Here is a 26,311-nt window from a genome sequence, read left to right as displayed (position 1 = left end):
CTTCTTCGTCATTCATCATAATTCGATGTTGGGGCACAATCCTCTAGGATGGTGATGTTGAAAGGAGATACACTAAAGTGGATGGTAATCATCCTGAGAGACAATGGTTGACAACCCATGAATGTACACGATATCCTCATGTACCATAAATCCAACTATGTTCTCATGCTTATTCTCAAGTCCATTGAAGAAAATCCTGTGTCTTTCATCTGTTGATCTCTCTCCGAAGTTCTTCCAGCACATCTAACAGAGTCCAAGGATGTGCCACTGGTATCTTCCCATCTCATGGGTTAGCTCCTCAAGTTTCCCTTCTGGTCTTAATGTCATGACATTCCACATTATAATGGTAATGTTATCTCTTTGCACTTACTTTAATGGTGGTTGCATACTCATCACCCCTGTCCTGTGACTGATCTGGTATAAAAACTCTTATCTATTGTCATTTCTGGTGTATCATGGGCAGTTGCAACCTGAGCAGCCCATCCCACTACAAGCTGTAGAGAACAGCAGATATCCATGCTACTGTAGGACTTGCCCTGGTCTTGAAAACATAGCAATTGAGTTCATCTTAGAACCCCTCTGCCCTGGCCATTGAATTCAACTTGGAAGACTTCCACTCTGTGATGTCATGTTACCACCACCCTATTTCTCCCATAGGTAACAAAATCTTGAGATGGATCAGGTGGATTCAAATCCAGGACCTCTTGTATACAAGGCCAATGCTCTAACTACTAGATCACTGGAACAAGCAATAACATTAATATAATAATGATACTCATTAACCCAAGCTGACTGGATCTTTCTTGCATGTCTTGTAGCATTATACTACCCTTTTTTTTTAAAAAACAGGTTCATTTGAGCTAGAAACTTTCCTTTTTGCCTAGATAAGAGGGAAGTCTTATCTCATGAACATCAACAATAAATAATAAACGCTAGACTGTTTGTAATTATTCATTTATGCTAACAAGTCAATACTTTTTTTTATTCATTTACTTAAAAATTGTCACCTAGTTACCTTGAAAATGGAAACATGCATTAAACTATTTGACAAGTCAACATCTGGGAACACCTATTTTTGTCCATTTAACTGTTTGCCCAGCAATAAGTATGTAATGGTCTCCAAAATTATCATGCAAACAACAGATCATAAATAAACACGACCTGTGGGTACCACATTAAGTACATTTGATAATGCTTTTAATGAAATCTATCTAGCGGTTGATTGTTAGAGATTAGTGCATTTTATTTCCAAACCCACCTGTTAAAGAAATCAGACAAGTTATATTAGTGTAAAAGTTTACACCTGCTCACCCGAAAATTTGGTCAAATATAACAAAGCAAATCACTGACAAAGACAACTGTTTAGAATCTGCAAGCTCAAAAATCTCCCAAACATAAGGCATTATGAATGGAACATGACACTTTTGTCCCCCACTCTTAAGTTTTGGACTTAACCTTGGGCATGTATCTTAGAAACTTGAGCTTGTCCAAACTGAATTTGAACTTGTCCCAGGAGTCGGTTAGTGCATTTTTAAATCCATGTGCAGAGGCAAATAAAGTTTTGGTTCATGTGTTACTAACAATAGCCACATAAGACTTCTTTTTATTTCCTATTAATCACAGGCCTATCACGTATGCTGACTGTTTTGTTTTAATCTCGGAGAGTTGAGCAACTAGGTAATCCAAATTGCTTGAAAAATAAGCAGCTGTTTCTATAAAGCCTAATTATACATGTTGACCAAGTAGTGCAAATACACAACTCTACTAATAAAACAACAATAATAATAATAATCATATTCAGTGCATTTTATTGTTTAAAAACCAAGTCTGAAAGTTTCAAGTGTCATCAGTGTATAACAGACAATTTAGATTTTTTCAAAGAGTTGCCACTGTTAATAGGTTTGACTGTATTTGTAAACACAGTACAACCATTATAGTAAGTATTGATAGTCAAGGTATTTACAATATCAAGAAGGGAATATTCATAATGCACTGATGCATTAATATATTGTGCCAATTTATTCCTTATACCATCCATTCAAACCAATGGCAACTGTCCATTGCCCATACCTGCTAACTTAATTAACAGTGGTAGTGGTTGGGGTCTAAGATTTTTTTGAGTGTTATTATGGAAAGCATTAAACAATTCCAAACATTTTCCCAAACGAGGATATTATTTCAATTGTGACTATATTTTAGTAGCGTACATAATGCCCCACCCCACACAAATCATGAATGCATACTTAGGAAATCATGTTTTGCAAATCACAATCATGTCAGTGTATTTGGTATTTAAAATCAAGATCTTTGTATGCATTTGTGTAACTTAGCCGGTCTGATAGCATCCTGATTCTAACTAATACCAGAAGGTACTTGGGTGGGTGGGTGGCCCAGGAACCACTTAAATTATGTTCCACAGCTTGAAGTTTTCAATCATGTAGGAAGAGCTTAGTGACACTGCGGTTGTATCTACAACATAAACATGAAGAATGATGCACCCATGATTTCTGTCAACAAAAATAACAATGAAATTGCTATACTTAAGACATCCTTATTTTCCTAAAGCCCATGTGGATTGTTTGGTATTTCATAGTGTGCCATTGCAAACAAACGTAAGTTATTTCATGATAAATGAAAAAAGTGCCCCTGCCTAAAGACACACCAAAGTAACCAAAATGGTGCTATTCTGAGGGTACAATGTGAACCTGCATCATTTTAGTTGTGGGTCTGGCATACTAGCCACTAAACCACTTTGGTTCCTAGTGGAAAAAAAATAATTACCTAAGTTAAAGCTACATTAAAAGCCCAATTTCCTTACAAAATCAAACATCTCAGCTGAACAAAAGCAAAGAAATCCCCTTTATTTGAATCAAGAAATCTTGTGATAAATCCAATATTTTATGAAGGGAAATTTCAAACACATTAAAAATTTGGCCAGTTATCAAATTATGACTCATCTTTAACAGCAGACATCAAATATTCTGATTTTTCCAAAGCAAGAAATCTAGAAAACAAACTTTTATTAATAAATGACTACACTGAACTTTATATGATACACAGAAGACAACTAAAACCAAGATATGCTTCTTAATGAAGTCTTCAAAAATCAATATTTTAGCAACAAATATATCTGTTTCAGATCCTCACATGAAAAAAGAAAACTTATTTTATGGTGTAACTGAAACTTACATGGAGCATAGAACATAACAAGAACCGAGTTATGTTCCTTGATAAAGGCATCAAATGTGTCACTGGTTAGGTGATGAAGATTTTCTTGCCCTTTAATATCTGCCCATTGCTCCTGGGGGGAAGGGGATGCGGGTGTTGGAGTTGGTGTTGACACTGGATTTAAGGGGTCCTTCATAAAATTAACAAAATCCTGCTCCTGTGAAAAATGAAAATGAAAAAAAAAACATAAGAAAATTGCATCAAAAACAGAATTTATTCTCTCAAACAATTAATTAACCTGATCAATAGCAAAATAATGGTCAATGCTTTACTGTAAAACAGGTCCAATTTAGTTCAAGAGTGTGAGAGTGAGGACTTAAGACAAGCAAGACGAACATACATACAAAAAGACTGCCTAGCAATGAGACAGAAAGAGACAAATGGACAGAAGTACAGACACATAAAGAAGGGCATGGATAAAGAATGATACCATGGCAAACAAAAAAGACAAAAAGGCAACAAGTATTTTAGTAAATTACGTTTCTCCAAGAAGAATACATACCCAATCACATTAAAACTAGGAATACAAGCTTCACAACCTCTTGAATCCAGCAATTTTATAAAAACAAAAGAAAAAAGATCTCTGATGTCTATATACCAAGCAGCTGATGGGAACAAACTTCTACAAAAACATCCCTGTTATCCCCACAAGAAAGAACTAGCTTAAGCTGAGTGATACATCAACAAGAATGCTTGCACTTGAGGAGAAAGAGAAGCAAATGCATGAGTTTCCAAACTTTAGTATCAGCCTTCCTTTGAGGGAAGAATGTCTTCATTCTGTAAGATGGATAAACTCTTCTAATATAACAGCAGCACAAACTGATGGACATGTGACCTGTTACACTACATTCTGATAGGAATAAAAGGTGACTTTCCCTTAGGGAGTAAAACAAACATTGGTGAATTCAGCAAAAGCACTAAACCCATACCCATGAGGAGGTTGTGTTTACCTCAAAAGGGTTTGGAGGCCAAATGGGCCACAATGACTGGACCCACAAGACTCAATTCATGTCTTTGTAATACTTGATCTCAAAAATAAAACTTGAGATTGTTGGCTGTGCATGCAAGTCAAGGGTTCTCCTATATCTTGGATCAAAACATGGCATCTCTAAAAGATGGATTAACTGCTCTCCTAATATGATGGCAGCTCAAGCAATGGTCTTGTGACCACAACACTCAGGTAGTGTTTGACTTTCCCCAATAGAGCCCAAAATAAAACCAATAAATGGGCAAATCCAGCAAAACCACTACACCTATACCCATGAGACTGTACTGGCCTCAAATGGACATATGGGCAATCTGGAATGCAGCCACTGGACACACACAATAAAATTCATGTCTTTGTGATGCTTGATCTCAGAGATTAGTAACTTCAGAAGTTTGACTAGGAATACCAGTCAAAGGTTTCTGCTGGATTGAATTGTTGCAATTAAATGCAAGTCTCTCTTAGATTGTTCTAATTTCATGAGAAGAAATTGTCACAATTGTTCAAAAATGCTTTTTTTGTCCACTGATTGGGAATCTATTCAAAAGAATTTATAAACACTCACACATGCATGGGCACATACCCTCATATATGACATCAAGCTGACGAGATAATTTGGAATACATCGAGTGTATTACCCACTTCAGCCATTAAGCCAGGGCTTGGGGAATTTTTTCCTCTTTTTCCTGCCTTAATGGGAAGAAAAGATTTTTCAGAACCATGGCAATTTTAAATAAAGTCTCATAGCATGGACAGGGTCTTGCTTAGCTGCCTCTCTTGAAATGTGAATAGAAGAGACAGCTTTAAAGACAAATTTATGATTGTTGGCAGATACACATCTTTTATCCTAAGGAATATCATCCAGTCATTTAGTTCTATATATATATATATATATATATATATATATATATATATATATATATATATATATATGTATGTGTGTGTGTGTGTGTGTGTGTGTAGATATATAGTTAATTGTAAATGTTAAGGGAATAGAGAGGTTGGTGTTGTAAAAGAAAAATTTCAATACTTGTGTATCTGTTTGAGCACTCCTATAGGCCGATATTTTTTTTTCCTGTTTTTAATTATTTTCTTCTGCTTTGTTTCAATAAAGTTTCTATTTATCTGGTCTTCTGTGATTCATGCAATGTTTACAACCCATTTCTTTACTTATGTCTTTCCATTTGTTAGTTTTTTCCAATGATAAAGTTAAAATGATATCTATCCAAAGATTTGAATTAGGAGTTAAATTTAATCTTAAGTATTATTTCTTTAAAATACTGCAATTTCAACTAACTGATTAGACATTTATGTTGTCAAAAATGGCATGGTTGGGTGGGGGTAGCTTGTTAACAGCACTTTATAAATATGGATGGTGTGTGACTTTGATTTTTAATGTAGCGTTAACAATTTTTCAGTCATAATGCTATGATGTCTGCAATGTGGCAGTTCAGAATGATGTCTAGCACTAGGGCATCATGCCGCAGACATGTAGCATGATGTCTCACCCAGTCACATTATCCTGAGACCAGGCTGACCAGTCCTAGCACTAACCTATTAATGCTGAGTGCCAAGCGAGGCAGCTGTTAGTACCGTTTTTGTAAGTCTTTGATATTACTCGGCCGGGGATCAAACCCCACAACTTCCTGCATCCGAGGCAGACATGGATTGTAATATAATGCCAAGGAAGTGGAAGCCATGTGCCTTTTACAATCGTCAATGATACACTTAGACAGCCTGCCTCTGGCTTGGGAAGTTATCACACTAGCAAGTCTCAGATTACAAATCCAATGCTATCCAACTGAGCAACTGCATTCCCCCACCCCCAAAAAAAGTGAAAGTGTGGATCCCTAATTCATATAGGGGGTGTACTTGTTTTGTGTACAATTCATTTAAAAAGATTACTTTTGGCATTTTTCATAAGTTCTCCATTCAGCTGCAAATAATATATGGTATGGTTATACAGACCTTAATGGGCAAGGGTAAACGTCGCATGAGACTTGTCATGGACATCAATTTTAGGTCATAATGTCTAATCTGCAGTAGCTGTTATGAGGGGATCGTGTTGTCCTTCATGCACATACACATTTCAACCACTATAGTACTAAGAGCATCCACGATGAGAGAGAGAGAGAGTAGAAAATGTGGCAGTGAGATTCTTTATTGAACGAATCTTTAGTGATAAACAAGGGGGCATTTGCAGCCTTTTGAATGTCTTATACACATCTATTATATTCTTTAAATTTTTCAATATGCGAGTTGCATATGTACAATTTCACTGTGCACACCCGCCAACTCAAATCTGGGCAACATTGTTAACTGTGGTTCCTGCATTATTTCTGGTTCAATAATTCTCAGAAGAAAAAACATAAGACCCAGTGCTCAACAGCTCAATGACATATCTGAGGATATGTGCCCATGCATGCATGAACATTTATAAATTCTTCTGAATGGATTCCAATCAATGCATGTGAAAAGCATTCATGACCTTGCTTTTATGTTTATTTGGGGGGGTGATATTTTTTTTAAGATTTTTGGGAGGAACTGTATATTTTTCCTTTCTACTGAAATTTTTTTTCACATAATATAATGTAAATAATAGGTGTTTTTATTTCTAAACATCAGAATGTTATGTATATTTTATTTAATTTACATTTGATTTAATTTGTTTGTTTGTTTTAAAAAAATTTTTATTCCATTACATGCTGCTGTAATGTAACTTTATTTACTGGAATAGAGTTCTGTTCTGGCTGATTTTTTAATTTTTCAAAGTAAACAACTAATAATCGAATCTTTGTAACTAATGCTGACTTAGTTCCTGACCTTGATTCAGAACAAGTGCAGGTTTTATTAAACAATTTTTTTTTTATTCTCTCTCAGGGTAAGATTCATAAAGTGGTCTCAAGGCCATATCTGGAGTACATGACAAATAACATGTTTATTGTTACAAACTTTTGGTTTTCCAAGAAGGATGAACTCTTGACCTCCATCTGACACAGTTCTTGAACTCTTTAACTAATATGAGTTGTCTGAGACTTTTGTAATCTTTATTAACCTTTCTAGAAGAGCACCACCTTTCAAAGTGTTGTGCTTTTTCCTATGCAAATTCGACATAGGTCTGATGAGTTGATTTTCTAGAATTCCTGAAACCTTGTTGATAAACCTCAGAGACTAACTCATAACCATTTAAGACATAATCCTTAACCACATCATAGTCAGCACTCTGCTCTAGTGACAATGAATTGTAAATATCACTAGCTTTACCAGTAAGTACACATTGTAATAACTGAGTCCAATGCTGCCGTGGACATTTAAAATTTTCAGCAATTTTTTTCAAACTAAGGAAAATATTTGTCTACTTCCTTTTCTCTAAAAGGGGGCACTGACCTGATAGTAACTGTAGGTCATAGGAAGGCTTTTGAGAGATCCTTTGGCAGACTGGAATGGCCACTTGTAGTTGCTAGTTGATCAAAGATATTTTGGAACCAGAAATACATTGTGATTATCAACGGGACATCATGAGATACATACAGTCCATTGTTGAATCAATATCAATTAATTATCTACATGAGTGCAATCAATATTTCAATATTGCTATACGATTGAAAACAATATCGCACTTGTGGATGAAATGTACATTATTCATATTTTTGTACAAATTCTATACTTTTATCACTCTTGGTGATAGAATCATATGTTGTCAACATTTGTGCATAAATTCTGTACAGTGATCATCCATGGTGACAGATCCATATATCAGTCATATTTGTTTGTAAGTTCCTTATTTTGATTCTTGTTTGATAACTCAATGAAGTTCTGATTAGAAATGATATTTCTGTTTTTAAACTGTTGAACTTAGTGTGTACCATTCTGTTAAATCCATTGTTGAAGAGATTCATTCATCATTCAAGGATATTATAAATCAACATCACATTCACAGAACTGCTTCAAATGTCTTTGCTAAATCCAATCCCACCTTGGTACAATGATGTCATAAGTTGGAGCACTACCGCTGGTTTGCATGGGTGCTGACTCCAGTAATATTTTTCACTTACTGTTTCAGACTGACAACAGCTAATGCAGATCAGTTGAGTAAAAATCTCATCATATACTGGTCATTTTTTTTATACATACTGCACACATTTTGATGCCCTCTGAGAAAAAGATATCATTGGCTTGTACAATTCCATAATGATATGCTTCATATGGTAGTGCACTTAAGATTTGGAGATCTTATCAGCAGTATTAATTACATGGTTCCCACGCTTTTCTAAAGATACATTTCTAGGTCATTTCCAGGGTTCTTCCAGGTTGAAATGACTTTTATCAAGGTTCACATATGACCATTACTGAATGGAACTAAAGATCATTTTAGATTAAAAAACATCCATTTTCTAAATCTAAAGATGTTTCTCTTTCAAGACTCTCCAAAAGCACTGAAGTCAGGAAAGATGATCATATACAAAACCACAAAATGTATCGCATGAAACAAGTTTGATTATATTCCTATAAATTAGCATGTAAAGTCATTTCAATGTACTGAATACAAATTCTAACTTTACTTTGCTGCATTATGTTGCTAAGTGAGAACAAGATAATGAACATAAATTATGTTTTGTTTCCTTTCAAACATTAAATTCTAAAGAATTCCGAAGCAATATATAAATGCATTTCATAGAAAGTAAAATTTCCTATTACTGTATGAAAAAAAGGAAGGCAAATAATTAAAATCTTGTCTTGTAACGAAAAAAATTTAACCATGAATTTATCTGTGCCAATAAAATCCCAAACAAGATTTTCAAACAACCTAATCTCCTTGAGATGATCTGGTAAAAAAATCCATCATTTAAAAAATAAATTAAAAAAGGGTTGATTTAAATTTTGACAAAAGACCTTTAAAATTATATACTGTTGTATAAACAAGGACTGAATTTTCTGTAAAATCAACTTGGCTTCTTGTAATTCATTAAACCAGGCCCCAAACATCTATTGATCCTAGAGCTCATGTCGTTTTTTAATATATACAATGCTGTCTGGCATTTCTGCACACCTAAGGTTTCCGTCTCCAATACTGAAGTAAAACACATATTGAATTCAACTAATTGACGAAAATAAGATACTGTAATGCTTACCATTTAAAAAGAGGCAATTGTTACTACAATATTCAGTTTAAAATAATATTAATTTTGGACACACGGGATACCACCACTGTGTTTCCATGCCTCACGATATGTTGGCCAATTCTGCGCACAGCTTTGAAAAGATGTAATGTTTATCCATTGGGCTATAGAAATGAAATACTTTACTTTGGATTGTTTCTGTCAGCAGTTCAGTCGAGTAATTTGATCAGGTTTATAGCTAGTTTGACAAAATTCAATGTAACAATACCAATAAATGGCAAGCAATATTAAGCCAACTAAACCCATCTTGTAAAAAACAAAATTAGTAAAATTCAATATTTTATATTTTAAAAAAGCGCTATTATGTGGAAGAGAAACAACAATGAATAGGATTAAATGTGTTTATAACGTCTTGTTTATGGGGAAAAAATACTAAAGAATTTAGAAACAGACTATACGGCGGGAAATTTTGTGAGAATCCCGATCTAGTGGCAAACTGACATGTTGGGCAGCAGACGATTTTGTATGTGTGGGGCAACTTCTTGCAAAATTGGAAACTTTGATTAAGAACATAAATTTTTTAAGGTACAAATTTCCATCTTTTATAAAATGTAGGTAGTTGTATGATTCTAAATAGGATTTTCTGGGTTACCGGATCAAGCACAGGAGTCTGACGTTTTATCAATAAATAAAGCATGGCAAAATCTCCGACAACATGAAATTACCTTATCGGTAATATAAATGAATCCAGTCCAGTGAAATAACCTTTATTTTCACCATTATTTTCTCAGAAATGGCAAGTATTATAACTGTTATGTTGCTAATCTGCAGTCAAACAATCTGGTAGCATGGGAACCCTGTAGTTATGGTGTCACTTAAAGACTTAGTGGACATGGTTAAACAGTTTGGTTGAGAAGGAGAAAAGATGTTCAAAAGGAGAAGGCTCAGGAATGGGATCAGAGATTAAATGAAGATTGAATGGGAAATGTTAGAGGTGCAGGATGGCAAGAAAAGTAATTTATTTAAAGTAAAAGATAGAATCAGAAAGGCAAGTAGAGAAGGAAAGGATAGAGTGGAAAAGGGAAGCACAGTTAGAAGCCATAGAGTTATAAGATAACAATATGGACAGAAAACAAATGAGAAAATCTGAATTATTAACGGCTAAGTGGGAGAGGCAGAAGACCCATGTGAGGATGATAAAGTTAATATTAACATTTATCTGCATAGGTTTAAATTACTGTTCAAAAGTGGAGAAGGGATGATTGGTCTCTCTATCTCAGCACATTATTAAATGGCATAGAGCCAGATGTGTATTCGCATCTCACTGTGAATGATGCACTAAGACACTTATGAGATACAAATTAGTCAAGCTAGGGTTCAGCACAAAGTTTAAGCACAGCAAACCTGAGGTGAAACATTCACCTAGTTTTTCAGTAGAAAGATAAATTATTTACATTGGTGGGTTTAATGAGACAGAACAAAAACATTCAAGGGTCTTAATTTTTTTTTATACTTAGGGACTAGTTTTAGCCACTTGCAGTAAGCAGCTGTACCTGTTTCTGTGGAAATAGTCCTTCACAAATATCTTTGATATGGCTACACCTGCAGAATACTTTGCCAAAGCTTGGGGAGGTACCCAGAATGTGGTCTCAAGACACAATGAGGCGTGTGATCAGTCTAAAGATTAGAAACCCAAAGAGCTCAAGAAAACTGGTACAGTACCAACATAGTTGAAAATTTTCAACCTGGTAAGGGTGCAATGTTATACATGTGTAAGGAGTGGGTTGACATCTTGCCCAATAGTCTTTACTGACAATTACTTTTTGTTGGCAGAAGGGGTGGTCTCTCACAACAGGTTTTACTGTACTAATAAAGTTGAAAATTTTCAACCTGTTAAGGTTCTTTTTTATTGGGAATATTTTTGCTGCTTTTTTGATGCATGATTATAAATGATCTCCAAATGTACCTTTTTTAATTGCACAATTTTTATTATTGTTATCAACAAAAGTGTCAATGACATAAAAAGGTATTTTATTAACATCATCAAGAAAATATTTTTCATCAAACCTTTTGCATCTTCTAAGTTTTATTTTCTCATATCTGTTTGATATATACTATTCTTTTAGTGTTGTGGCTACCACATGATACTAGTCAATCAAAATTTTTGGTATTTGAAACAAATTTTGGATTGTTAGTGGCAATAATATTTATTAGGGATGGGAGGCAGTCTTAACATAGCATGTTGGATTGACATCTATTAAAACTGAATGTATCGCAGATTGATCTAAGGATTTTACTTTCTTCTGTATTTAACAGATCATAGTTGAGATCACCTACTACACATACAATTTCATACATGTACTTGGTAAAAATAATGTTATGTATATTTAATTTGTAGGTGTTGTTGTTGTTGTTCTAGGGTTTAATACCATTTTTCAGCACAAGATAGGCTATACATGGCGGCCAGTATAACTGGTGGAGGAAGAACCCTGGAAAACCCAGGGAAGAACCACCAACCCACGAGAAGCTACTGGCAGGCTTTCCCACGTACCCCCGCAAACCAAGCCTTGGACTTGCACCCATGCAGACAGAGGTGAGATGGCAGTGATCCGGAATGGTGAACGCTTTAGACCACTCTGGGCTCCAATTTGTAGGTGTAAGTTTTTCTCCATGATAATGTATAATTGTACTAATTGCCCGAAGTCAAGTTAATATTGTTCCTGACTAGAGACAATGATGTTGTTTATATTTTGTTAAACCAATAATACATAATTAATATTTCCCTCTGAGTGAAAATTAAATATTGTCATTATCTTAGTCAAGGACATTATGTTTACCATGTTTTTTATTATAATTTCAGTAACTGTCATTATCTTAGTCAAGGACATTATGTTTACCATGTTCTTTATTATAATTTCAGTAATTGACATTATCTTAGTCAAGGACATTATGTTTACCATGTTCTTAATTGTAATTTCAGTAATTGACATTATCTTAGTCAAGGACATTATGTTTACCATGTTCTTTATTATAATTTCAGTAATTGACATTATCTTAGTCAAGGACATTATGTTTACCATGTTCTTTATTATAATTTCAGTAACTGACATTATCTTAGTCAAGGACATTATGTTTACCATGTTCTTTATTATAATTTCAGTAATTGACATTATCTTAGTCAAGGACATTATGTTTACCATGTTTTTTATTATAATATTTCAGTAACTGGCATTATCTTAGTCAAGGACATTATGTTTACCATGTTTTTGAAAAAATTCTGATTAATGAAAAGGTTCCTATTGTATTCTGTTGGCATCACTGATAAATACCAATTAAATAAGTTTTGTCAAGTGAAATTTGGGTTTTAATTCAATTATTTAATTCGGTTTCTGTGTAATCTTCATAAATGCAATACCTTCTTGTATTAAAACATGAAAAATATCAACTATCAACTCTATATCCGTGAGCAACTCTATGGTTAAGAATGTTTCACTATTACTTGCAATGATATCAAGGCATCAAAAATTTACTAACAGAACAATTGTATACAAAAATATGAGTCTGGAGGTTGATGGTTGTTTCACAAAATAAATTTCCCATTTTGTTATATTATGGAATCTTATGAACAAAAAGCAGTGAGACATAATCTTTTCGCATACATGTGATGGTTGTTAAAATCTCTTGGAATGTTAACAATCTTTCAGGGTTTGGGTATCTCCAATAGAAAGGTAATTTATATAAAAAAGCAAACAACTTCATTAAAAATGCTCTTTGTAGACAATTACTCACAACACAATTATAAAACGAGTACTCAGTCATTAAATAGTACAGAAACCCCCTACCCCCCAACTTTCTCTGTCAAACAGGGATGGCATCCCTTTCTTAAAGTTTGTTGAGGTCTCTTGGTAACTCGTTCCCTCAGTTGTAGTGTGGTCAATGTTTTTCAACCCCATTTTGCACAAGTTATCGAGGGAGTGGTACGGCAATATTTTTAGTTAACCATAATGAAGGCTAGATCAGCATTCAGAACTAGCTTCTTATTAATAATGTTTAAGTGAAAACCCCAAGGTCAATATGAACTTCAGTTCTGAAGAAACAGCAAAAAAAAACTATCAAGATCACAGTCATTTCGAAGTTTAGATCAAAGTCATTTTAAGACAAAGTCCACTACATATTGTAACAAGATTCTGTCAAGAAACAAAACACAAGTACACAAAACATGTCAGTGTAATTGTACATCCAGGAGAATTAAATACAGCTCAGATATGGGCCCTGTGTGGCTGAGTGGTCTAAAGTGCTCAATGTTACTGATCAATGCCATCTCACCGATGTCTGCATGGGTTCGAGTCTCGGGTTCAGCCAATGTGGGTATGTGAGAAAGCTTGCCAGTAGTTTCTCATGGGTTGGTGGTTCTTTCCAGGTTTTCACAGGTTCTTCCTCCACCATTAATACTTGCTGCCATGTATAGCCTATCTTGTGCTGAAAAATGGCATTAAACCCTATAACAACAACAACAACAACAACAGCTCAGATGGCAAATAATTTATGAGGTATTTTCCTTCTGGTCAAACTGCTTATTGTAATAAATATTTCTCTAAAAATCTCATTTCAATTCAATCGTCTTGTTGATAAGAGTAGCAATACCATTTTTAAGATGGTTGTGGAACCCATTTTGTGAGCTCGTATCTGTACCATTTTCAAACCAGATCAATGACATATTACAAGAAGTACTTTGGCAAAAACCATACATCAACATCACCTGTCATAAAAAGAAGTAGCAATAACAAGATTTTAAAGAAGGTTGAAATAGTATATGGTGGAACCAGTATCATTCCTGTAGATAAGTACAGCATCCTGCAGTCAAGAGGAAATGCAGCAAGAACCCAACCTAAGCTATAATTACATTCCAAAGAGTGGTCACATAACTCAAAATCACTCAACTCAAAATTTTGGGTTTCACAGCCTTTAATTTTCATTGGAAAAAATATAATTCATTTCACTTTAATACCATTCATTTTAGCTGTTTATAAATCTCAATTTTTTGTTTGAGAAAAATAATTATTCTTTTAATCTGCACTTTAAATATGAAATAATACAAATTTGTACGAGATCACAGTAACATGAAATTTGCATAAGTCAGTGGATACCTGTACTATCCTAAAACAGATCCATGTTGTCAGCCAATCAGAATTTAAGAATTCACCATGCATGCAATGTACAATGTTAACTACCTATCATTAAGAAGCTATTTTGTGAAAACAAGTTCTGAAGAATATGATATAAGATTTTAAAGATGTTTGGTGGCAGATTAGCACAGTTTTCATTTAGAAACATCTAAATACCATAAGAAGACTTTCAGTAACAACTGCATTTTTATAATACCATCCAATCAGCCAAAAATAATGGCCACCATGTATAGCCTATCATTTGTTGAAAAACCCAACCACTGAAGAAAAAAAAATATCCAAAATATTTATTGGGACTTACGATGAGAATTACAAGAGCCACATTGGATGTCCAATGAGCACTATTTTCATTTAGAATGAATCATATATATTAGAAAGTATCTGATTATAAACTCAATGCTTATATATCCTCCATTCAGGAGTAGTGATAACCATTCAGCAATAACAGGATTGTCAAAATGGCCATCATGGCAATAATGTTTGATGTCAACTAACCACTATTTACATTAAGGACCATCTTTAAATATCAGTGTCTTTTAGTTACATCAGTGCAACCATCTGTTCAGGAAGAATTTTTAAAATGGCTGCCCTAGAGGTTATATTTAATGTTGGAGGGACACCATATTCATTTGGGACCAACTAGACCCTGGGATGAACGTGTTCATAAATTTTCATGTCTATGATCCAGGTATTTTGGGAGAAATAGCAAAAAGAAATAAGTGCAAAAGGCTTGCTAGACAACAAGCCACTATGCAAGTTCTTCTGCCCAGAAATCATAAAACTCTCATTTCTGTGTCTGAGCTGAGATTTTGTACTTATCAATCACAAATGATGTTAGTGCTTATTTCTGACTGGTTGATAGTGGTAACTCAATCTTGAACTTAAGCTTTATGATCTCCATGTCAGGTCTTTGACATACAAATTTAAAAATGCAGGCAGCAAAAAGACTTATCTTGGAATTTACCAGAATGAGATATTTTGTAATGTCAGCAAAAAAAATTGCACATCCATTAAATAAATAGATAATTCTCATCTTGAATACATTATTGTACTGTCTGTACTCAAAATAGTCACTTAAACACTGCTTCTTGTATCTCTTCATGAAAACTTTTTCAAACTTACCTCTCTACCTCCCATATATTTCTGCTCATTCTTGCCATAGTTGAAATATTTAAAGGTAGGATAACCGGTCACATCATGTGATGTACACATGGTATTGTGGGTTGTACAATCTATTGCAGCAAAAACCACCTGTAAAAAGATATTGTAGGTACAAGTGTTTTCTTCATCACAAAGATGTTTTTTAAAAAAAACAATACTGACTTAATTAAAAACAAACCCATGGGACCACTGCAATTTGTTTATTAATAAAGAATCTCTTTACAGTTGAAAACCAAAATATGCCCAATAGATAAAAATGGCTCCACCAATATGGTAAACTTGAAGATTACATTTTTTTAAAACTTAAGTTTCTTTGAAAATACCTATCCATTCACATTAATGTTAGGAGAGTAAGTAAGCACTGCTACCTCCTGAATCCAGCCTTCTGGATATGATTAAAAAATGATACTTGTACATCTATATATCATACAAAGAAAATCCTAACCATCTTCTCTCCTTACCACCACTAGGTGGCTACCCATCACATGGATATTTCCTAGTTCTAACCTGGGCAGCACATCAACAAGACTGGCTACCTACAGTAATGTGATTGGGTAAGTATTGTTCGAGAATCATAATTTGAATTTATTTGATTTTATTAACATTAGGAGAAGAGGTAACTGGAGGGGGAAAAGCTGAGCATCCTACCTCTACCAAGGTCTCATTTTGAATGAAGACTGACTGTATTCCCTATTTGAAGGTTAACGGTTACCAACTCTCCAAAAAAAAGACCAGCCCATGTGATGGTCATATAACCTGTAACCATCATATACAGACAAGAAAATAATTCTTTATAATGATAACAATTCTGGGTGAATTCAGCAAAGGTGCTGAACCCATGAACATGAGGAGGTTGTGCTGCCATCAACTGGGCCTGGCGCTTGTCAAGACCACTGATACTGAACCCATAAACATGAGGAGGTTGTGCTGCCATCCACTGGGCCTGGTGCTTGTCAAGACCACCGATACTGAACCCATAAACATGAGGAGGTTGTGCTGCCATCCACTGGGCCTGGTGCTTGTCAATACCACTGATACTGAACCCATAAACATGAGGAGGTTGTGCTGCCATCCACTGGGCCTGGCGCTTGTCAAGACCACTGATACTGAACCCATGAACATGAGGAGGTTGTGCTGCCATCCACTGGGCCTGGCGCTTGTCAAGACCACTGATACTGAACCCATTAGATTTTATTCCAGTTTCTATGAGGCTAGATCACAAGAGATAAAACCTTGTGAAAGTTGATTGCACATGCTAGCCAATGGCTTCTATTACATTTGATATCATACTGTAACAGTTACATTTGAACACAAGGATTACTGAGTGAACTATCCACTTAAGCCACAATGCGAGGGCTTCAGGGGTTATATCCTCTTTGTCAGTCTTCACTTGAAGCAAGAAACATTAACAAGACCCACAACTTTTGTCCATGTGCATAAATAATGCCTGAGAGCAAGGAAAGGGTACTGCATTACTGCCTCTCTTGATGTACTGATCAATGAGAAAGAGCATTTGACCATTCATTCACTGATCACTGACAGCATCCTATACTCATTCACAAGGCTTTGTTACATCGTTAGGCTCACAGAACCATCCAATCTGAACTGAAGTTAGTTCAGGTTCATTGAAAGAGATGCAGCTCACTCACTCTGCATGTTGAGACTAAGGCTATGAGACAGCATGTATTATCTGACACAATAACGGCTTCAATGATGCTCTGGCTAAAGGCTTGAACTGATCTGAGTTGAGCAGCATCATAACCCATGAAAGATTCCATTATGGAAACAGAGTTTGAAATTTTGGCCTATTAAAGTAAAAGCTGGCTAGCAGATCCAATAGATCTTAATCATTACCAAAATTTCCTCTGCCTTAAAGTGTTGGATATCACTGAGTGCTAGCCTCTGACAACAAATGAATGCTATCTTGTTCTCGTAAAAAAGCCAAGGACAAGACTGAGAGACTGTGGCATTCCAATGGATGATGCTGTCAATTTTGTACCAATGTCAGAAGAAAAGCTATTTTCCCTCATAAGCCATTGAAGGGCTAAGCTACTAATTCAGCTCACATAGCAAATATATGGAAACATCACAATATTAAAAATTCAATAACTTTAAATTGCTGAATGTGCATGATCAAACCTATATTGATATCTGTTATGAAACTCAATGCATACAACAAATTATTCTAATAAGCCAACTTGTATTAGAGAGGCAACCAAGATAAACCAAATTTTAACAGCATAATATAATTACACCAATGACAATTTAAGTGTTATGGATCAATGTTACATGAACAATAATGACTGGTTAACAAGTGCACAAATATGAAAAACTCATTGGGAAAAATGCAAATGTTATATACAACATTTATACTCTGGAATAAACTGTTGGATTGCCAAAATTAATTGCAAACTGCAATGGATTCTTTGGAGACATTGTACAGTTGCAAGTGCAAGCTGAAAAGGGGTGGGGTGGGCATGTCATCATGCAAGGGTTTGTAATGGAATATATACAGTATGTATGAACTACCTTGTTATCATCTTTATATTTTGCTGCAGCTTGCATGTATTCTGGTTTTGCCTTCTTGCAGTGACCACACCCTAAAAAGAAAATATTTATTATTTTATTTAAAATTTATACAATACAATAAATACTGGCTGTACTCTATTATTATTAATAGAATATGTTACATGCCTATAAATCTGATTACTGCATACTGCAGTGCCGAGATGGAAAACATATATATATATATATATATATATATATATATATATATATATATATATATATATACACACACACATATATATATATATATATATATATATATATATATATATATATATATATATATATATATATATATATATATATATATATATATATATATATAGGAGAGAGAGATTTACAAATCCATTTGCCCGACTCCTGCCCATGACAAGTTCAAATTTGGTTTGGGCAAGCTCAAATTTGCATGGCACTAGCCAAAAGGCAGGTCCTAAAAATTGAGAGAGGGATACAAGATACAAATTTTTTTTATTGTACATTGGTTTCAAGGTAAAATACAGTAACTCTGTGCAAGTTAACTTCCATCAAGGGGCGTGTTTAGTTCCTAATGCTTTATGTTCTGCAAGTTTTATATCCTGCAGCCTCACCACAATACAAAATTCAACACATGTACATATCTAACGTTTAGTTCTTCCTTTTTCTGCATAGCAGGCTACAGTTTTTTCATCTTACTGTAGAAGTCATTTCCATCTTGTAGTCAATGTCAGACTAGTATTTTCTCTTGCAGAAGACGTGATCATTAATATTTAAAGCATGTTTGGACACATAAGGCATAAATATTTATAGTTAACATATCAGTTAAATTGTAATCATACTTATATGCATCAGGGTTTTGATGACCTTCAGGTTCCAAGTTAGCCTAGGGCAGTTTGTTGAAGATTTTCAAAGAGCGTTTTGATGCATGTCACCATTTTTATGGCGAGAAGGTGTTAATTATCAAAAAACGACTCAGGAGATTTCTTTGACAGGTATGTATTTGGAAATAAAAGGTACTCATCTCAATTAACTACCAGGATGATTTCATTCAAAGTGTGGTTTTGTTAGGAAAATGTAACACACACGTGGCATTAATGATATATTGTTTATATAATAATTACTGGAGACTAAATACAAACTGCTTGGCAAACAATTAAATGGACAAAAATAAGTGTTCACAAATTATTCTCAAAAGTTGAATTCTGAAAGTGACCTTAATATTTTATTAGCCTTTGAGCCTTAGGGTTTTTCTTTACTCCAAGTACAAGCCATCCATAATGTTTAGTACCTGTTGATGGTGGTTTAGTACTGGTAGATAATGGACAAGTAAAAGTTTATTATGTACAAATGGAAAGATGGATGAACAGACAACAATAAGACATAAAATGCTCAACTTTCAAGCAGACATATAAAAAGTAACAGTCTTTTAAACTTAAAACAAAACTGACATGTTGACATAACTAGTTACTTCTGTTTATATAATGCCAAACAAGTTCTTACATGGTGCATAGAACATAACTAAGGCATGCTTTTTCTTCTTCAGGATATTTTTAAAATTTTCATCTGTCAAATGGACTACATCACTCTCAATCTCCTCCCATTTGGCTTCCATGGGTGGTGGTGGTGGAGGCTCAGCTGGGCTGAAAAAAAAAATGAAAAAAATTCCAAGCTCATTAAATAAGCAATAAAGAAATAATGTCATGAGTGCCAAGTATCTACTCATTTTCACTGCCCTAAATTATGAAAGAAAAACATCTCTATCCCCATCACTGTGAATGAAGGAAGGGTTTAGGACAGGGGTGGACAAAATAATGCCTGTAACTTGGCTTTATCCATTAACTAATATCATAGGGTATTGCTTTAAAAATCACTTATCCAGTTTGCACCCTATTATAGGGAATAGGACCTGCACCCATGCAATTTAGGAAAAATACAGCAACCAAAAAGAAAGTTTTAGAGTCAAGCACCAAAAGTGGGATATCTGCATTATATGAAATATTTCTCTTTAGGGAATGGAATTCTTTAAGGACCACTAAAAATATATGGAGTGCTTGGTAAATTATACCCAACATGAGATGAAATACATGATAGTCTAATAAATAAAACTGCAATTTTTTAAAAATAAAAACAAGGCCCAACTGGTCATGATATCACTCATCTCTCTGACACATGCCAAATAGTCAAATGTGAGAACAGTAAAATAAGAAGCTTGGGTCAGCTGTAGAAATTTCTTCCAGTGCTGTGAATTATATATGTTATGAAAAAAGTTTCCCTGGGTCACAAGTTTCTGTAACTTTAGCCATATTTGACTGCTCATCAGCATCTTTTGTCACATACTCTATTTTAGTAAATTGTGTTTCTCTGAGAATGTATACTTGATGAAATTAATGCTGGGAAATAAACTCTGCTACCTCTTGAATCCAGCAGTACTTGAAAGATGAAAAATGTCATCTTTAACAGCTATATAACATACAGAGAAAAGAAGCTCTTCTTCCCCAAACCAGCATGCAAAACTGCTGACTACTCTTGGATGTGGGTGATATGAGAAGACAAATAACTTGCACTGAATCTGCATTCACTAGATGCTTGTAATATCAAAAAGAGACTATTTTGCATCTATGAGATGCCTTAAGATACATAATACTTCCAATTCCCAATGTTGACAATGTGATGCCACCACAGGCAAGGAAAAAAAGAACTAATCGAATGGCATGCAACAATATCAAGAAAAATGACAGATTGGTCACAGAATTAGTTTGGAATGTGTAATAAAGAAAAAAGGATACATGCCAAGACCACAATATTGCTGTTACAGTTATTTCACCTCTGCATCACAAATGATATCCAAGACTGTATTTCAGTGAATTTTCACATAAGTCTCACATAATGTAGCTCAAGTTATTGAATTCATTCCACACACAAATGAATTCAACACCATTTATATCAACATACAGAGCAACACTACTCATTTGATATACTCTGTGTTATGTATATTTAGTTTATATTTGATTTAATTTAATTGTTTGTAAGTTTTAAAATCTTTTTATTTTTAATTTCATTACATGTCAAAGTAAAGTAATTTTGTTTACTAGGAATTTGATATTTTCCAGAAAATTCAATTTGACCTGAGTCTTTTCATAAACACCTAACAATAGAAACACTGTTTCTATTTTTGACTTAGTTCCTGACCTTGATTCAGAATAACTGAAAAAAGTGAACAACTTTCTATTTTTATTGTATTCTCAGAGTAAAATGACTGGTTTTTATCAAGGTCATACAGCCTCTATTTCGCAATTCTGGTTTATTGATACTGCGCATTAGTTAAGATTCAATACTAATGTTTAGATAGATATTTCTCACTTTCGGGCTTATACCTTGGACAATAGAAAGTGTTTCGTTGTGACCAGTTTTGAGTTACATTTTAATTTTTATTCAAATTATTTGGATTCTAAAAGATTAATTCGTTTTCCTAGAAATATCTGAGTGCTCATACAGAATTCTTGGACAAAGACATTTCTTTAACTTTTATTCGGAATTCAAACACTGGAATAATACTTTCTGTGGTTCACAAAGAACTATAAACACATCAGCGGTATACTGACTACAGTATACGTCATCACCTTCCATTTTGGAATTTTCATTGGGACTCGAACTTGAATTCATTAGAACATTTCATTACTAGGTCTTCTAAAATTTAATATGTGAATTATTCTTGGATTATTTTTTGATTTCTTAAAAACATAAGTTCTTTTATATTTTTGACACTGTTTTTCCAGGAAAATAGATTATTTGTTAAATTTTTCAAAACTTGTTGTTTTAACTCTTCCTTTTGTTAGTTTATTAGAGCCTAAACATGTAACATAAGACCTGAAAAGAGTGGTCTGTGTACATGTGATCAGCAGTTATTTGAGCTGTCATATGACAAAGGTATATTAACAGGGTCTACTCAGTAGGTAAATTATATCAGAGACATGAGCTGAATCAACTATAATTGTTAGCTGTATTCTGCTGATGTGGATGCATCCAATCCAGTTCCAGTTTCAGCAATCCACTGCTAGAACTCATCTTTCTCTGAAGAAAAATTTCAAAAGCAGCTGTACATTGGATACAAAAGATGCATCTTTGGAGACTGGGTTTAGTCCTAACACTGTCAATGATGACATCTCAGTGGATGAGGATCCTGATTCTTATTCAGACTGGACATCAGTAGTTAGGATTATGATGTCTAGTCTCAATATAAATTATGCATAGATCTAGATCAGCATTATTGTCCTGCTCAGTAAATACTGGCCATGTTAGGCTGAATTAAATAAAATTTAATGAACTGGACATATATAAATATCTTAATTTGTGTTATTCTATAAATGCATCATCAGGCAGTGCATCTGTAGCTCTAAGAATGGCATAGCAAACTATGAGGATGGCAAACTTCAGTGCCTTGTTCCTCCAATTCCGACAATTCATTGCTTGTAAATAATGGAGGGGAGAACCAACAAATTCTCCTTCTAAACTAATCCACTTCTGCAGGAAAGTTAACCAGATATCATGAAAGGATTGCACATGCACTGCAGGTCCCAGAAGATTTACATTTTCTGCTGGTTAGGTACATGTTGTGTGGCCCTTGTGGCCTTGAACCTTTAACATTTGGGACATTTGTTGTCAATTTAACTAAAATGACAAAAACGAAATATTTCATAAATACAAATCAACAACTTCAACATGTTAATAATTTGCAAAGCCAACAGCTATTAATAGCCAAGTGAGTTAAAAATACAGCGTGTGAAAACATTAACACCACCATGGAGCATGTAAGAGTAAATGAAGTCCACAAATGTGACAAATTCACTTAAAAGTGAATAAAAAATAAAAAATAATGCATACCACCTATAGTAGATTCCTTACTATCACTAAAAGCCCAAATTTCAGTATGGTAGGTTGAAACCACAAAGCTAACACAGGATTTTTTTACTCTGGTGGCAGCTGGCAGAAGTAATGGGTACAAGTTACTGCCCTCCATCTAGATCAGGCATGGGCAACTTCCTCCAAGATGCAATACAGATAAGTGAATTTTAAAGCCACACCCAATGATGTAAATTAATGGAAAAAACCATGTCACATGCCAGATGCAACCAACGGGTCCTAAATTGCCCACTCTATGGATACGTATACTTTTCATGAGATTAAAAAAACCTCCATCTTCCTCTATGTTGAAGAGCTTCCAAAATTGCTCAGGACTGTTTGCAAGGTCTCTCAACAGGAGAGAGTTTGCTACTCTGCATGTGCATTAGTAGTAATTGAGGTACACACAGGATTTGGCACCAATCCCTATATCATGGGGAGATCACTCTTTCTGACTACCACATATATGGCCTAACATTTAGCTCCTGTAACTTAAAATATTAGCCGTGAGGGACTGGATTTGCGAGGTAACAGTTTTTATTCCTAAGGTTTTATGATTAGGTTACACATATGAAGAATGGCCAGGATGCTTCTTGAGTTTAAGTTGCTTTAATAAATGCTTTTACTATGTTTAGTAATATTTGCAGATTAATATTGCAGATTGTCATCATTACGAATTATTATAAAGCACTTCCATATTTCTGTTGAATTTGGTCAAATTTTCTTCATTGATTTTTGAGTAGTATAATTATTTTTCAATTTTTAGTAATGGTAGACTTATTTGATTATATACTGGCATCATTTGCATAAATCAGAATGTACTTTATGCCAAGATACATTCTGTCAAATCTATGTTGATTTTGCAGCAGGTCTCTAAAGGTATCTTTTTTGTAAGAATGGCCACATTTTTATGCCAATAATATATTTAACAGGGGGAGGACCCCTATTGCACTTTGGGGGGGGGGGGCATTGATGAATGGTAGCTGATGGGTAACAAGAGTACTAGAAAGAATATGCATACCTAATTTAAGACAAGAATTAGATGATTTTACAGCACTTTTTTCACAAAAATATAAGGTATCTGCATACCTAATTTAATTTGCTGAGCTGGTAAATAATCTTCCCTGCTTCTTCTCACTACACTTCTTCAACTCCATCAAACTAGAATATTTTCCAACTGGTAGGTTTCTCTCGTAGGCAATATAACATGATGTTCAAATAGCACAAATGACAACATCATATTTTTACCACCATTTTTAAAAATGCATGTACTGCTGCTGACTAGAATTTCTTCTGCATCACATTTTCCCAGTGCTTGGACATGATCTGCCAATTGCATATGCCGTGTCAAAGTTGATGTTTGAAAATTTGTGCAACAATTTTCGTTAGTAAATGGATTATCTTTCTTATGTTCCTGACACAAAACACATAGCATCCCTCCTTTTGGTTCTTTCTTAACTAGCTGTAAGTACTCAACCACTTGTCTTAGAATTTCAGTTCCTTTTTTCTCCTTTTCTCAGCCTCCGGTTCCCCTTCCATATTCCCTGATGATGAGAAGCCAGCTAGTTACGTGTCACAGGTTTGTGTGATGTCTTCATTTTGCATTGGAACAGGAGAGCTTTCCTCTAGCTCTTTAGTACTGATCGTAGCAGACGATCTTACTGTGCAATCCATAGCAGGCAATCTTAGTGCAGTGAAGTCTGTTATCTTCCTTTTTAGCAGACTTAGGTTCATTGCTTATTACACTCTATAAATTTCATGTATGGCTGACTAATGGATCGAATTGACATAACCATCTAGGGAACATTCAAATTGGAACCACTTGATAATTACTGCAAAATAGCGTAGACTCATCCCCTATCATATGTACATATTTAATTAGACAATATGGGCAGTATCTATATAAAAACTGCAGCAGATCTCATCTTATAGATACTTGTATTGTTTCACTGTATCTAACTTATTATAGCTTGATTGACATCATTGGCAAAATGGATGACTAAGACTTAATTCTGACAAACTGTCATTTTTAATTTCTGTCTTTAATGAAAACAAAAACCCAAAATAAAAAAAACCACAAGCACTGGGTACAACAAATAATCTGCTTGACCATTCCCCTATTGGTTTTGAGAAGTTACATGACTAATGATCTTATAGCAAGAATCACACAATCCCACAGCCTGGCATCATCTCTGCAAAATGCTCTCTGGTCAAATTTTGTTGAGCCATTTTTACAAGAAATCATTTAAAAAACTTTTCTATTATTGCAATGGCTGCCACATTTGATGGCAGAATGACAAATCTCTTCAAGTCAGGATGCTTGATGTCCAGTATGGTCAAATTCTGTTGAGCTATTTTTGACAAGTCATTAAAGGTTATCTATTCTGAGTATCAGTGCTGGATCCACATCATTTGTTCAACTTACAAGCAATTTTGTTCCAGGATGCTTTATTTCCGATTTCATTGAGATACATCAAGGTGTGTTGGAAAACAAACTGTTAAAAAGTTTTTCTATTGTTAGTAATAGCTGCCATAACTAATGACTGTTCAACATCATTTTGCTCAAAACTGAAGGACCTTTAAATCACAATTCTACCTACCAATCTTCTGTTATCTAAAAAGTTACATACAGCCAATGTTGATAGACAACACATGAAGAATACAAAGCAATACTATAAGCTCATTTGGTGTTATGGCCCAATGAACTATAATAATCCACATCTAAATTTACCTGAAAATAACATACTCACTTTTTCATATGTTCCAGAAATTTATCTGCTGTTCTCTCATTAAAATCCCAAGCAAAGGCACCATCTCTGTTTGAGGCAAAAAGATAGAATTGGTAGAAACAGCTTATTAAAAAATGAAATGACTTACTTCTGTTGTGTGTGATAATAACTCTTCAGTATCAATGCAGGAAATTTGTGTTCCTGATGCAAGTAACTTTTGTTTTGTTCTTTTGTGGTTACAAAGTTTATAAACAAATGGGATAGGTAACAACCAAATAACTGCATAACTGCTTGAGATAATGTTTGATATGTTAAGTTAGCAAACTGATTTGTAAGGAAATTTGTTAGTGATGTCAAGATAGTACAGCTGTTTTGGGATATCACACACACACACACACATGCATAAACACGATAAAATAAAAACGCAAATAGGAAATGATATGACAACTCAAAGCCAAG

At 34.4% G+C, this 26,311-nt stretch overlaps 1 protein-coding gene across 1 annotated transcript in view; it reads right to left on the bottom strand.

Moving 5' to 3' along the window:
• The window catches only part of LOC149791888 (protein disulfide-isomerase A5-like), a 110,903-nt gene that overhangs the window by 22,986 nt on the left and 61,606 nt on the right, over window positions 1-26,311 (bottom strand). The window contains exons 15-19 of the mRNA XM_089970394.1: window positions 25,874-25,939; window positions 19,725-19,864; window positions 18,210-18,280; window positions 15,642-15,770; window positions 3,190-3,385 (exon numbers count right to left, since the gene is read on the bottom strand). Of these exons, the coding sequence (XP_089826520.1) occupies window positions 3,190-3,385; window positions 15,642-15,770; window positions 18,210-18,280; window positions 19,725-19,864; window positions 25,874-25,939 (602 nt within the window). The remainder of the gene's footprint in view (window positions 1-3,189; window positions 3,386-15,641; window positions 15,771-18,209; window positions 18,281-19,724; window positions 19,865-25,873; window positions 25,940-26,311) is intronic.

Source organism: Sinohyriopsis cumingii, chromosome 9 (assembly GCF_028554795.1).
Source record: "Sinohyriopsis cumingii isolate HCF-2022 chromosome 9, ASM2855479v2, whole genome shotgun sequence".
Lineage (NCBI taxonomy): Eukaryota > Metazoa > Mollusca > Bivalvia > Unionida > Unionidae > Sinohyriopsis > Sinohyriopsis cumingii.
This window is presented reverse-complemented; position numbering and strand designations above follow the sequence as displayed.